General features: G+C 43.2%; 1 protein-coding gene across 1 annotated transcript in view; it reads right to left on the reverse strand.

Moving 5' to 3' along the window:
• Window positions 1-2358: 2358 nt before the first annotated feature.
• The window catches only part of Herc2 (HECT and RLD domain containing E3 ubiquitin protein ligase 2), a 181134-nt gene continuing 171381 nt past the window's right edge, over window positions 2359-12111 (reverse strand). Inside the window, 8 exon segments of the mRNA XM_032893506.1 lie at window positions 2359-3291; window positions 4476-4688; window positions 4977-5082; window positions 5750-5940; window positions 6486-6598; window positions 7380-7574; window positions 7754-7895; window positions 11358-11441. Coding sequence (XP_032749397.1) covers window positions 3019-3291; window positions 4476-4688; window positions 4977-5082; window positions 5750-5940; window positions 6486-6598; window positions 7380-7574; window positions 7754-7895; window positions 11358-11441 — 1317 coding nt within the window. The 3' untranslated portion in view covers window positions 2359-3018.

Below are 12111 nucleotides of genomic sequence, written 5' to 3' on the forward strand. Positions count from 1 at the left end.
GTTCAGTCCACAAACCAATCCTCACTTGCTAAGAATGGACCTTTTGCTTGGAATCCTAGATATACAATCACTAAAGACACTATATGGAGGGTTGTAAAATACAGAAAAACTCAGGCTAGGACTGAGCTAGAAGTTCCCTATTGGCTGGCATTTGTAGTTCCAAAAGGTGCCATGCAGGCTACAGAGATTAGTCACCAATGGTTCAGCTTGGCTATGGACCCTTGTGTATTACACTGCTGGCATGTCTTGCAAGACGCTCCTGCTGTTGCAATTTAGAATAACTGTTACTTTCCAACTGTGTTTAGAGTTAGCTCCAGAGGAGCGACTCATATTTGGCACCATAAACCTGAGGTAGGGAAACCAATACTCTGCAAATACGCTATTGTTTTGTTAAATAAGTATAATGTCTTTATCAAATTATTTTCTAAGCATTTGCTGTGTCCATAGATGACTCAGCTGTCAGCTGTAGTGGAAGGCAACACCTTAGAGTAACTGGTGGCAGTTACTGCATATGCTCCTATGAAGTCAAAATGCTAAGAATATCTGTCACTGTAGTCTATACTGTTGCTGTAGTTTAGCAGCCTAATGTCCAACTGTAAATGGAAGAAAACAATCTGGACACCCCATTCCCATCAAGACTCACCTACAGAAGAGGGGTTAGAAATAATGTAAGAGCTGGAAGATGACGGTCTGTGATGTATGTCCTCAGGTTGAATACAACCATTGTCCTGTAATTACCCTCCTGAGATGAAGACTATTAATATTCACTCACTGATACCTGGAGAGGGCTCAGAGGGCTCACAGTGCTGACAAGATTCTCATGCAGTCAGGCTCTGCCTTCTCTGAGGTTATATAAGAGGTAAACCATTGACTGGGAAGAGGGAATGTTCAGGAATGTAGCTGCCTTTAAGTTGCCCAGGTGTGATTTGGTTGTCATTTTGACACATCTGGGAAGCGGAACCCTCAATGAGGAACTGCCTCCATCAGACTGACCTACGGGCATTTTCTTGATTGCTAATTGATGCAAGAGAGCCCGGTGCACTTCGAGCCAGAACCATCCCTAAGCAGGTGAAGGGCAGCGGAAAGTGAGCCTGAAAGCAGGCCTCAGCTTCCCTAGATGATGATCTGTAAGATGAGGTCAGACCTTTCCTCCCCAACTTGTTTTTGGTCACAGTAATTTATCGAGGCAACAGAAATTTAAGTAGAAGACCAGGAGATTCACACATTGCAACCCATGCTGTTAGAGCAGAGCTCTTCAGGGTTGTGGTTGGCTATAAAGCCCAGGGGACTTCCCAGTGGTGTATCTGTCTTTTGAACCAGGCATGCTTGCTCCTTGTCACTCCCATAAAGTCTACAGTTTACCAAACTGGACTGAGCAGAACCCTTTCTTTGGTCTACTGGTGTCTACCTGAGGTGAATGGAATTTTTAAAAATATCCCCGCAGGGAGTCATGAAAGGTAGCCACGCTAACCTTTCACCCACAATCTTTCTGCCTCAGGCTTCCAAGTGCTAGCATTAAAGGCTAATCTATCTTCTTCATGAAATTAGCTCCAGGTATTTTGTTATGATTAATAGAAAATAGATTACTCTGTAGAACCACGCTGCTTGTAAATTCAAGCAGATTGCAGGCTTTTGTGTATTCTAAATACATAATCTACTACTGCTTTTATTAGTAGTAAAACAACCAAGATGTATCAAATCAACTAATCTGCAATTCAAAACACTGGTGAAACCTCACAACACACATTATCAAGTGTGACTAAAGAGCTGGATCCTCCCAAATGGCCTGTCTTCACTACGGTAGGGTTTTCAGCACACATTTAGATCTACCAAAATGAACTGACTTCATTTTAAATTGCATGAGGTTAAAAAGTTGGAAGAGTTAGTTGTCCTGTATCCTCTTGGACCAAAATGAAGCAGCTATGACTAAGAATCAAAGACAACTCAGTCTTAGTTTACAATTAATTTTTGCAAAAACTGCCTTCCAACATGAACTACAAATTTTTGACTCAGTCAGGTACTAGATCTCAAGATCTACCATATTGAGGCCTGCCAGCCAGTTCTTCTATGCTGTGCTCTAGTCTTCCATTTGCAGAGAACTTACCAGACACAGCAAATCCAACCCAACGGCAAACAGGGCCAAGGGTGCACCTGACCCAGACAGTGGGACCAGACACTGGGACTGGGCTTGAGGGCATCTTTAGAGTTAGAGAAAGGAGCTCTCAGGGTCCCTGGGCCTCCTCGGGTCCTGAGAGCAGCTATCTTAATAAATGCCTCAGTGCTTTGTCACTGAGTATGGTTTGGTTGTAGCAGATCCATATGTGCTAGTCTAATTGGTTAAGAAAGCTCAGCCTACAATTTTGTGACACATGTTTTATTTATAGGGGATTAAAATTTTGGCATAAACATGACACAGACATTAAATACACTTTCCATGATAGAAATTATATTGTCCACCAAAATGCCTCAATCACATAATGCATATGCTAAAATGGTACACCTGGGAGGAGGGGGCCTGAATGGCATTTTTGTTTTCTGTTCTAAGTAACTTTTAAATGCACTGAAGAAATAATAATTTAATGTTCAAAAAGCTTTTAATAAACAAATTCAGAGTAAAATTAGTTGAAATATTTATAATATGATTTCATCATTACACAGTATTTTCAATATACAATCAAGATGACACTGCAAAGGAAAAGAAGGAATCTATTGCACCCACAAGTAGAAAGGCTTTATTTTAGTGATGCTGTTCTGTGTCCATATAAACATTTACACTGTAGTAAACACTGGGTCCTATAGGTAATGCAGCATTATGGGGACGAAGTGCCCCGTGAGTTCCTCATGCACAGGCTCATCTTGCTGTTGTCCTACCACGCAGTGCTCTCAGACAGCCAGTCTCTCTCTCTTCCACACTTCAAGGAGTGATATTCTTCATCGAGTACACTCGACATTTACAATTTGCACAGCAGGACTCTTCCTGCTTGTTCAGCCACATCCCTTCCTGATGGCATTTCCATCTTAGTGTCCTGTCAAGTAGTCTTGTGTAGAGTCTGAAGCAAAAGAGTCAGCGTCCTCATTATCTGAGTCCTCACTGCTGTCATCGGCAGCTGGCTCTCCAGTGAGAGCTATGCGAGCATAGTCATCTGTGTCTATGGACTTGCAAAAGTGGATGGCATACTTGAGCTTTTCCTCAAGCACCTGCTTGCAGGAATACCTGGGCAACTTCAGCAGAAAGAAGCATGTGTAGGATTCTGGAAGGAAGTGATCAGGAGGGTTGTATTTATCTAAGACCTGTTGGTAAAGAATATTAATAAGAGTGTGGTGAGGATAAGTAAAACTGCATTATTTTACTGTGTTCACATCACTATTACAGAAACTATATATTTGGCTAGAAATAAAAGCATTAAGAAAATGTAGAATTGAACCAATTCTAGATATATATAAAAAAAGTAACTCATCTCTAGGACCAGCAATAAGAGAAGCAAACCAATTTTACTATGACCCCTGATATCACCAAGCAGTCACATGAAGGGAATAGACCAACCCATTATCTCCTACTGGTGTAGGTAAAACCCTATCACCTAGCTGACACTAGTCTATGAATGGGGCATGAGACTGGCGTCCACTACTTGACCACCAGAGGACATTCTTTCTAAGAGCACTAACCAATAGTGATTGGCACCTACAGATCAAGATACTAGAAAGCCACAAACAAATCTTTACTGTTGTTTTAGAAAAACTGTTTGCTTTCAAAGATGTTCCCGAAAGATGGATATTTTGACGACCTGGCACAGATGTGTCTCCAGGACTATTGCTACCATGGTCTCAGGACAGAGAAGATTGTTAGGTCTGGTTTTCCCTCCTCGGTGACCTTAAAAGGTAAACTGAGCTTGTTTAAATCACCAGACCATTGAGTTCTAAGACAAATTTATTCTCAAATATATGAGCAATCTCATTCTTTTCTGTTAATAGCTAGCATATTTAGTGATCTACCCAATCCAACTAGAAAATCAAACAAATGCTTTATAAAATATGTGTATTCAGGGCTGGAGAGATGGCTTAGTGGTTAAGAGCACTGACTGCTCTTCTAGAGGTCCTGAGTTCAATCCCCAGCAACCACATGGTGGCTCACAACCATCCATAATGAGATCTGATGCCCTCTTCTAGTGTGTCTGAAGACAGTGATGGTATACTCATATAATTAATACATTAATTAATTTAAAAAAGTATGTGATTCAAAATCTACATGCTGGAGTTCACAATAGTATGTACTAGTTATGACATAGATACACCCTGCAAAAATAGGTTATTAGGTTATAGTGTTCGAGGCCTTTAATTGTAAAATTCAAAGATTATAGGACTAGGTATTTCCCATTTTCATTTGCAGAATCTATTTTCTCACTGCTCTGAAGCAGTACACAAGTTACTTCCACTGATGTCAATACAGAGCTCTGTGATCCTGGTGAGGAGCCTACCTGGATGACAAAGTCTCTGCCTCGGAAGTCAGCAATGGTCCTGGGCAGCCTTGTCCGGCCCCATACAAAGCGAAGAAAGAGGGAGCGTTCCGTGTTAGAGAAAGATTCCATCACCTCCCAGAACCACTGGACCAAGGATGCAGAAGGCTCAATCCCTTTATATGTTGCCACTGACTTTAAAAGATGCAGTGGGATGTCCGGGCTCCCACATACCTAGGAAAAACATCCTATTAGATCAGGCTCATACTTAAATCTTTTTTTTTTTTTTTTTTTGGTCACTTCAACATACATCTAATCCTCTTTTTCTGTAATGAGATTCCTACAATCTCAGGAGAACATGTGTGCCCCTCTGAACTTCAGCATCCAGCGGGCAAGCTGTGCTGTCATTTCATTCACTATCATAGTCCAGCCTTAGCTTTCCACATGGAAGGTTTAAGTAGAGACCACACGAGCGGGCTAGTGTATCAAGGCAGCTCTTGGCAGCACAGAGCAGCCACTTACCATTGTCTCCAATTCGTATCCAGTGAAAAGAGAGAGAAGGGGTACAGGCACAACTCGAGCCATCCCTTCCCGGACAGCAGCCACTTGTTCATCAAATTCATGGAGTCTTAAAAAAACAGAAACAAAAATAACCAAATCCTCCTTACACCTGTATCTACATTTACTGGGCACTTTGTTCTGCTGGTACCAATCTTTACACATGAGTACTGCTACACCACACACACCACAGGAGAGGATTGAGAGGATGGTTCTGGGCAATGCTCTTCATATACAGCACTACTGGGATCTCGCCTAGACTGGTGCGCAGGACATAAACTCGATTAACTACAGTCACACGCACAGAAGTCGGTGCTGGGTATGACAGTGCCAGTGCCATACTTCACAGAGGCTATAATGTCAGGGTACACTCATACTTGGGTCTGTGCAGGCTACTCTGTGTTGGCATGGCCCCAACTATATCCTTGTCTAAGGAGCTGACAAAGAAAGTATAGAAGGGCACAAAGATCTGATATCCCTGTGGGGACTGTCCCCTAAATGAGAACATTATATTTACCTCATTATTTTACTGAAACCTAGAAATTTCAACTGGGAATAAGTACTGTGAAAACAAGCCACAAAATAAAATTCATATCAAAGATTAGCAATAGTTGGTGAAAAATGAGTACACTTTTATGTATGATACCTCTAAAATAAAGTAAACACCCAAGTAACTATAATCTGCTACTTTTGTTATTTATTAGGTCAAAGCAATAAAGAGACAGATGATCACAAACCTGTAGTTTATTGCCAGCCGGACATATTCTGCACGGTTGTCCAGGGTGATGTGTGTGTGCTTGGAGCTTAGCTGGATGTCCTGGCCACTGGCACTCGGCACAGTGAAGGGCAGGCTCATAGCCTCAAACTCCTCTGAAGTGGCTTCATTGTCACGAATATACATAAGCCCAGGAATAAAATCTTTATCAACCTGTCAAGTAGAAACACAGTATACATGCTAAACCTGGGTTGTTCTCCTATCACAGAGCTCAGTCCAAGCCAAGCACAGACAGCCATATCTAACTTAATCTAAAGAAGAAGAAAAAGGGACTTCTGCGAGGAAGTACTTCACCCAAGGAGCTAAAGAAAGATCCAGAGAGTTCTTTAGTGTACTGTTTTATTGCTGAGAAAACAACTAAATGGTGGGTGACTGATACTCCCCTAAACCCTAAAGAGCACAAAAAGCATGTGGCTCGGGGATACCAGACTGTGTCTGCCCTATCACTGGACTGGTTCCTTCCTGGGAACCTGAGGTGTAGCCCAGCTCTGCACATGATAGTGATCTTCCTTATCTATCAGGCTACATCAGGTGCTAAGCAACACAAACTGCATATTATACCAACTCTCTCGGAGCCACACTTTTCTCTGCTCTAGGAAGTGGTCAGAGGCCAGCTGCTTTCATATACCCATGAGTGTACATCAGGTACCCAGAAAAGTCAAAGCCCCTTTATAAGACCCACAGCCCAGATATATTACCTCACTCAGGTCTGCAATGGTGAGGCTCATCCCAGCCAGCTGCTTCCAAACAGGCTCAGCAAGATTCAAACTCAGTGGGCTCCCGGTTCGGATGGCAATGCCCAATAACACCCCTGATTGTTCAAAACAGAAGGTCAGAACATACTTGGAATGGATGAAGAGTTGCTTCTTGCTTGTCCAAACATGCCTTGGAGTTATCAGCTCTACACTGAGGCCACAGACCTCTAAACCAGAACCACCCAAATGAGAGCTAGTCCCACCATGAAACATCAGGTCCTACTCAAAACTTACTTCCTTTTCTTCCTATAACACAAGCTGTTAACTCTTCTTATTCTTTTCATACACAGGATTAAACCACAGTACACCAACTCTTGTCCCTTTGATGGGAAAGCAAAGAGATGGATCCCTCCAAGAAGGTGGATGTTCTGGTAATGGGTAGTGGTAGGGTAAGGAGCCCTGTGAGAGCACTCTGCACAGACTCAGACAATGAGTAACAGGCCTGCTGCCAATGCCATCTCTCCATGCCCTCCTGAGTTTCAGATAGGTTTAGAAAACAAACAGTATTTCAGATCCTCTGCATGTCAAAGAAAGCATATAGCATTGAACACAGTCACTCCTGCCTAACTATAAATCCCTATAGCTGTACAAAGAATGGTCATAACTTACACTAGCTCACCACTACCAAGTCCTTAACACTGGGCACAAAATGAACCTTTTCTCCTCCACAATGCTGGTAAATGCATGAAAATCACTTTTTTTCATCGCCAATGTCTCAAAATCTAAACTTAGGTATTTATAATGCCCACTGTTGCCTTGAGACAGACAAGAGCTGCTACACTAACTTAAGGGTGGTACCGGCCCTCCACAGCAGTATGACACACAACTGAGGCCCACCTAGGAATCGGAACATGCTGCAGTGCACTGGTGCCCGGGTGGCAGGGTTCAACAGGTAACAGTCTCTGTTGGCACCAGACTCGTCCCTTCCATTGGGAGTCACAATCAGAAGGGGGGTTAGTCCGTTTTGTAGCTCCTCACAAATCTCTGCTATGGATTCACTGTAGCCACCCCCACAGTCATCCACGGATTCACCTGGAAGCAAAGGAGAATCAGCAACACATGGGCCACCCAACAGCACCAGCAGAAACAGCACCAGGAAGGTGGCTACTCTCATCCTCTGCACATGATACTCATGTACTACTTGGCTTGCTATCCCCCACACCCCCTCTCCCAGGCAAATAAGTTCTACAGATATGCACAGAAAGTCTCACCAACAAACTTGACTTTCCAGACTCGGTGAGGAAGGAGAAGGCTGTCAGGACTGAAGGAACTCATCTTAGCACACATCTGCCCAAAGACAGACTTGGTGCCATCGGGACCAGCTAAACCACCTTTGCTCCGGGAGCGTTTAACCTAGAGAGGAAATGAGTGAAAAGCATAAGACACTGGGGCAGCAGAGAACACCATGGAAGCAGCTGTAGAGAAGCCTGTATATAAGATCCTCAAAACTCCTCCCCTTCACTCAATACTCTGAGACCCTCTCTGCCGCTGGGGACTGGCCTGCTCTAACACCTCACACACATTTGCGTTCCTTCTAAGTTAACACCTGCGTGACTTCTGCCATAAGCAGGTCCCATAAGGAGGGGCAGTTACCTTACTACCTCCAGCAAATAAAAGCAAATCCCTGGACAAAAAAAAACTGAGGGTTTTGCCTGATGGTCTCTGCACCTCACTTGTGGACTTTCCCAAAGCTCCAGTTCTGAGTCAGTAGCAAACTCTGTAGCTTCCTTGCCATAGAACCAATGTGCCAGCAACTGATGCACACAGAGCTCTACTACAAATACTGCACAAGACAGCAGTCTACCTGTGGCATTTGAACAAACACACTTGCAAGCAATGATTATGCCACCATCACTATTCATGCAGGGCTGGAGGCAAGGTGGTGTTCATAACTGCCTTCATGTGGATTTTCATACTTGGCCCTATCAATGGCTACAACTCTAACTACCACTACTTCACTACACAGTCCTTGTGGACTGAGACAGAAATGCAGAACTTACACCTATACCAAGGTTTTAAAGGCCAAGACCAGATGTACTACTGTAGCCATGGTAACTGCCTCCCTTTATTCACTCTGCTGACCTGGGTGCAACTCCAGTGACTGTACTTGTCACCACTCACGCTCCACAAACTAACGCCGGGGAGATCAGACAAAACCTAATGCTGGTGTGGGTTTGGCTCCTCCTTCAGTCTCTAGCCTTGGCTGCTCGATGTACGAGGATGACAACATGTAAAGTCTAAGAAAAACTGTCCATGCGATCATAATTTTATTGTGTATTTTCCTCCAGTAAAATTTTACCATTTGTAGCCAACTTTCAGTAAATTCCAGGTCAAAGCTATAGTTCCCTAAAGAATGAACTTTTCTCTGTACCATACACTTAGCTGCATGTCTACAAAGGCTCTTCCCTTTAAACTGCACAGCAACCCTTAAAGGGATCTGTGATCCCCAGAGGAGACCAGCTCCCATGATGCTATGGATATAGCACTGCAGCTACCTCGGGGCAGCCATGGATAGCACTAACGACTGGAGCTCGTCTGCCTGTGGTTTCTACAAAAACTGAGCAGCACATGGACACATTTAAAACTGAGAGTAAATGAACTTACATATAGGTGGTACTTTTCCTGGGCAACAGAAGCACAGGTGACTTTAGCTGATGTTAATATGAGTTTTTCTAATTTTCCCAAAATGAGCATGAGCTAATTCTGTAGTGAATGTAAGCCTGGAGTGGTAGTACTATATTCCCAGCACTTGGGAGGCTAACGTCTGAGGCCGGTTTGAGATATACAGCAAGACCCTGTCTCAACAACCTCCACCCTTCATTTAAAAAAAAAAAAAGCTCAACCCCTCAACCAAAAAATCATGTTAAATGATTTTTATAGACACTAATTTTTCAGAATTTCCACTAACCAAACAGCACTATTTTCATAACAATAAAAACTCACCAGGGAACTCAAGGTCCCACTCCTCCTGAGAGCCTATTGATAGTTAATGGTTACTAGGAGCAGAGGGTGCTACTCTCTTCAATAAAAGGGCCATTGATAACTAGTAAGCTGACCTATGATCCAGTAAATAACCGCGATGTGTGCTCATGCAAAAGTTTCACAAAATTAAATTTAGCAGGTCACACAAGTACCAAAGTCAGGAAAGTACAGGGGACTTGTAGGAAAGAAGCAGATTTCAGCAGCGGAGGCTGGGAGTGGGACATAAGAGAAAGTAATGGGTGGGGGGTTGACTAAAATTCATTATATAAAACAAAAGAAAAACCTCCCCAGGAAAATGAGCTATATATGAATCTCTTTAGTCCCTTCCTGTGGGCAGTATTAATCCTTCCTGAGTTTCATGAAACTAGTGCAGAACACCATCACCATAGATGTCAACACCAGGACAGTGCGGCCAATCTGACTTAGTGCTGTCACCATGAATTCACCTTAGACTTATTAAGACTATGATCTGGTAGAAAACAATTCTATTCCAACATTTGTGAGAGCACTCTACTCTGAAGATATACTACGACACTAACTGTAGGTTCTCATGCCCAAAGACTGTGGCTGATGGAGATGCCCCAGGCGTCAGTTTTCACTGCACACCCTTCTGAGGATGTTTGTGTGTTTTCTTAATCTGTCAGGTTTTTTTCACACATATTGACCATTTTTAAACACAAAGGTAGGAACATAAAGACCAGCAGGAAACAGATATTACTGGAAATCTGCAAGGAAAAAAGACAGCAAGCAGTAGCATGCCCACTGCAGGACTTTAGGCTCTAAGCAGTCAGGGCCTCATTGATCCCTCCAGCCACAGACATCCCCGTAAGAGTCCTGGCTCCAAGGAGCCTGTAGGTCTGTCTAAGACAGGAGCCTGACCCAGGAATGTACAGTTTTCCTTGTCTTGAAAACTTTAGGATGCTCGTCATCCAAGGTGGGGAAATAAAAGCTTTTTTATAGACCCAATTAAACAGCCCATTTATTTGTGGAACTAGAGGACCAAATTACAAGCTAGCACTAGATACCGTGACGTTCATCACTAGAGACACCAGTTCTACCAATGTGGTCACATGTGCTGTCCAACAATGGACAAGAGTTTGATCTCTTAATCCAAAATGCCCTCAAGTACAATTCAGAAAAAATTCTCGTCATGTAATCGCCATCAGGATAAAAATCATGTGTTAATACAAAGGTTCAGTAACAAAGAATTTGTTCTTCATGGCTCTCTGTTTCTGATCTGAGAGGCGAGGCTAATTTCATTTGCGTATTAAATGTCAAATGCCATGCACTATCATAATCACTGACTGGGATTCCTCTGGATTTTAATTAAAAATTTCAAAGAATAAGTTTATGTGTACTTAGAAGCAGTGTTAATTCAGAAATGGCCTGACTTCTCTTCTTTTTCATGAGACAATGTTAGCAATACTGGCTTATTAAACTAGAAAACTCTCAGTCAGGAGGTTATAAAAGGCTCTCAGGAACGTAAACCGTTACACGTAAAAAATGCAGCAATTTACAAGAGTGACTTAGCTTTATGTATAACAAATACACAAAGGCCACATAGAAGAGTGGCCATTATCACCTTGTGGGGAAAATATTGCTGCTTCTCCCTTTACCTTTTTAAAACTTCTCTCTTTGTCTGTGCTTTTGGGGTATGCCAAGTAGATCCTTTTTATTTTCATACAAAGGGCCCCTAAAGCCTCTGCATCACAGAGCAGTACACACAGAAAGCCTGCTCCATAAGCCCATGAGTGCTGCCATCCCTCAAGACTGCAGGCACTCACTTGTACCCTGAAAGTATCACTTGGACAACTGTCAGATGGAGAGAGCTACCTGGATGCGGTTCAGCTCCACCACAGGCCCATGCTGACGATCTCGCACCATAGTTGCTTGTACTACCTTTCTGAAAGCTGCTTCCTAAAACATAAAAAACAAACAGAGTTTAGGGTTGAAATAGAAATCATCATGTCTGAGAACTATGCCTCTATTTCTGAAAGTCAGACTTCCCTGAGAACAGAAAATGGCTCCTTTTTAAGTAGCTTAGCAAGCGATGTAGACAACTGGAAAGCTTACAAGCATGACTGACAGCTGAGCAAGTCCCTCAGGAAGAACAGACCAGAGAGCTGAGGCATGGCAATTGCCTGCTCCAACTCTAGAAGACTGAGGATTCCCTGCCAAACTACATCTCAATAGCAACAGGGTCTGATGTTCAAACTCTTAACTGCACCACAGAGCAGCTGCTGAGTCAAGGATCTCATGGATCCAGCCAGACCTGGGGTAGAGAACACACTGTAAGTATACACTGAAAGATGCCAGGGTGAAGATAGCCAGGAGAGTGTTGGCATGACAGTAAGACTCTGGGCATCATCCAGGAAGGGACACTTGAGAGGCATTCAAAGGAAACAGGTCTTAGGCCTCTCTGCTCAGGGGGTACCAGTGCCTTCTTTTCAGAGCTAGGGAGGGGAGACCTGCAGAAACACAAAGGCCTCCTATAGATCCTAAGTCCCTCTCCCAGATCAGACTCTAGAGAATGCAACCCCAGATTGCAGAAGTGCAATGTTAAACAACCCAGGAAGCACTAAAGGTA

The sequence above is a fragment of the Rattus rattus genome, chromosome 2 (assembly GCF_011064425.1).
Source record: "Rattus rattus isolate New Zealand chromosome 2, Rrattus_CSIRO_v1, whole genome shotgun sequence".
Classification (NCBI taxonomy): Eukaryota; Metazoa; Chordata; class Mammalia; order Rodentia; family Muridae; genus Rattus; species Rattus rattus.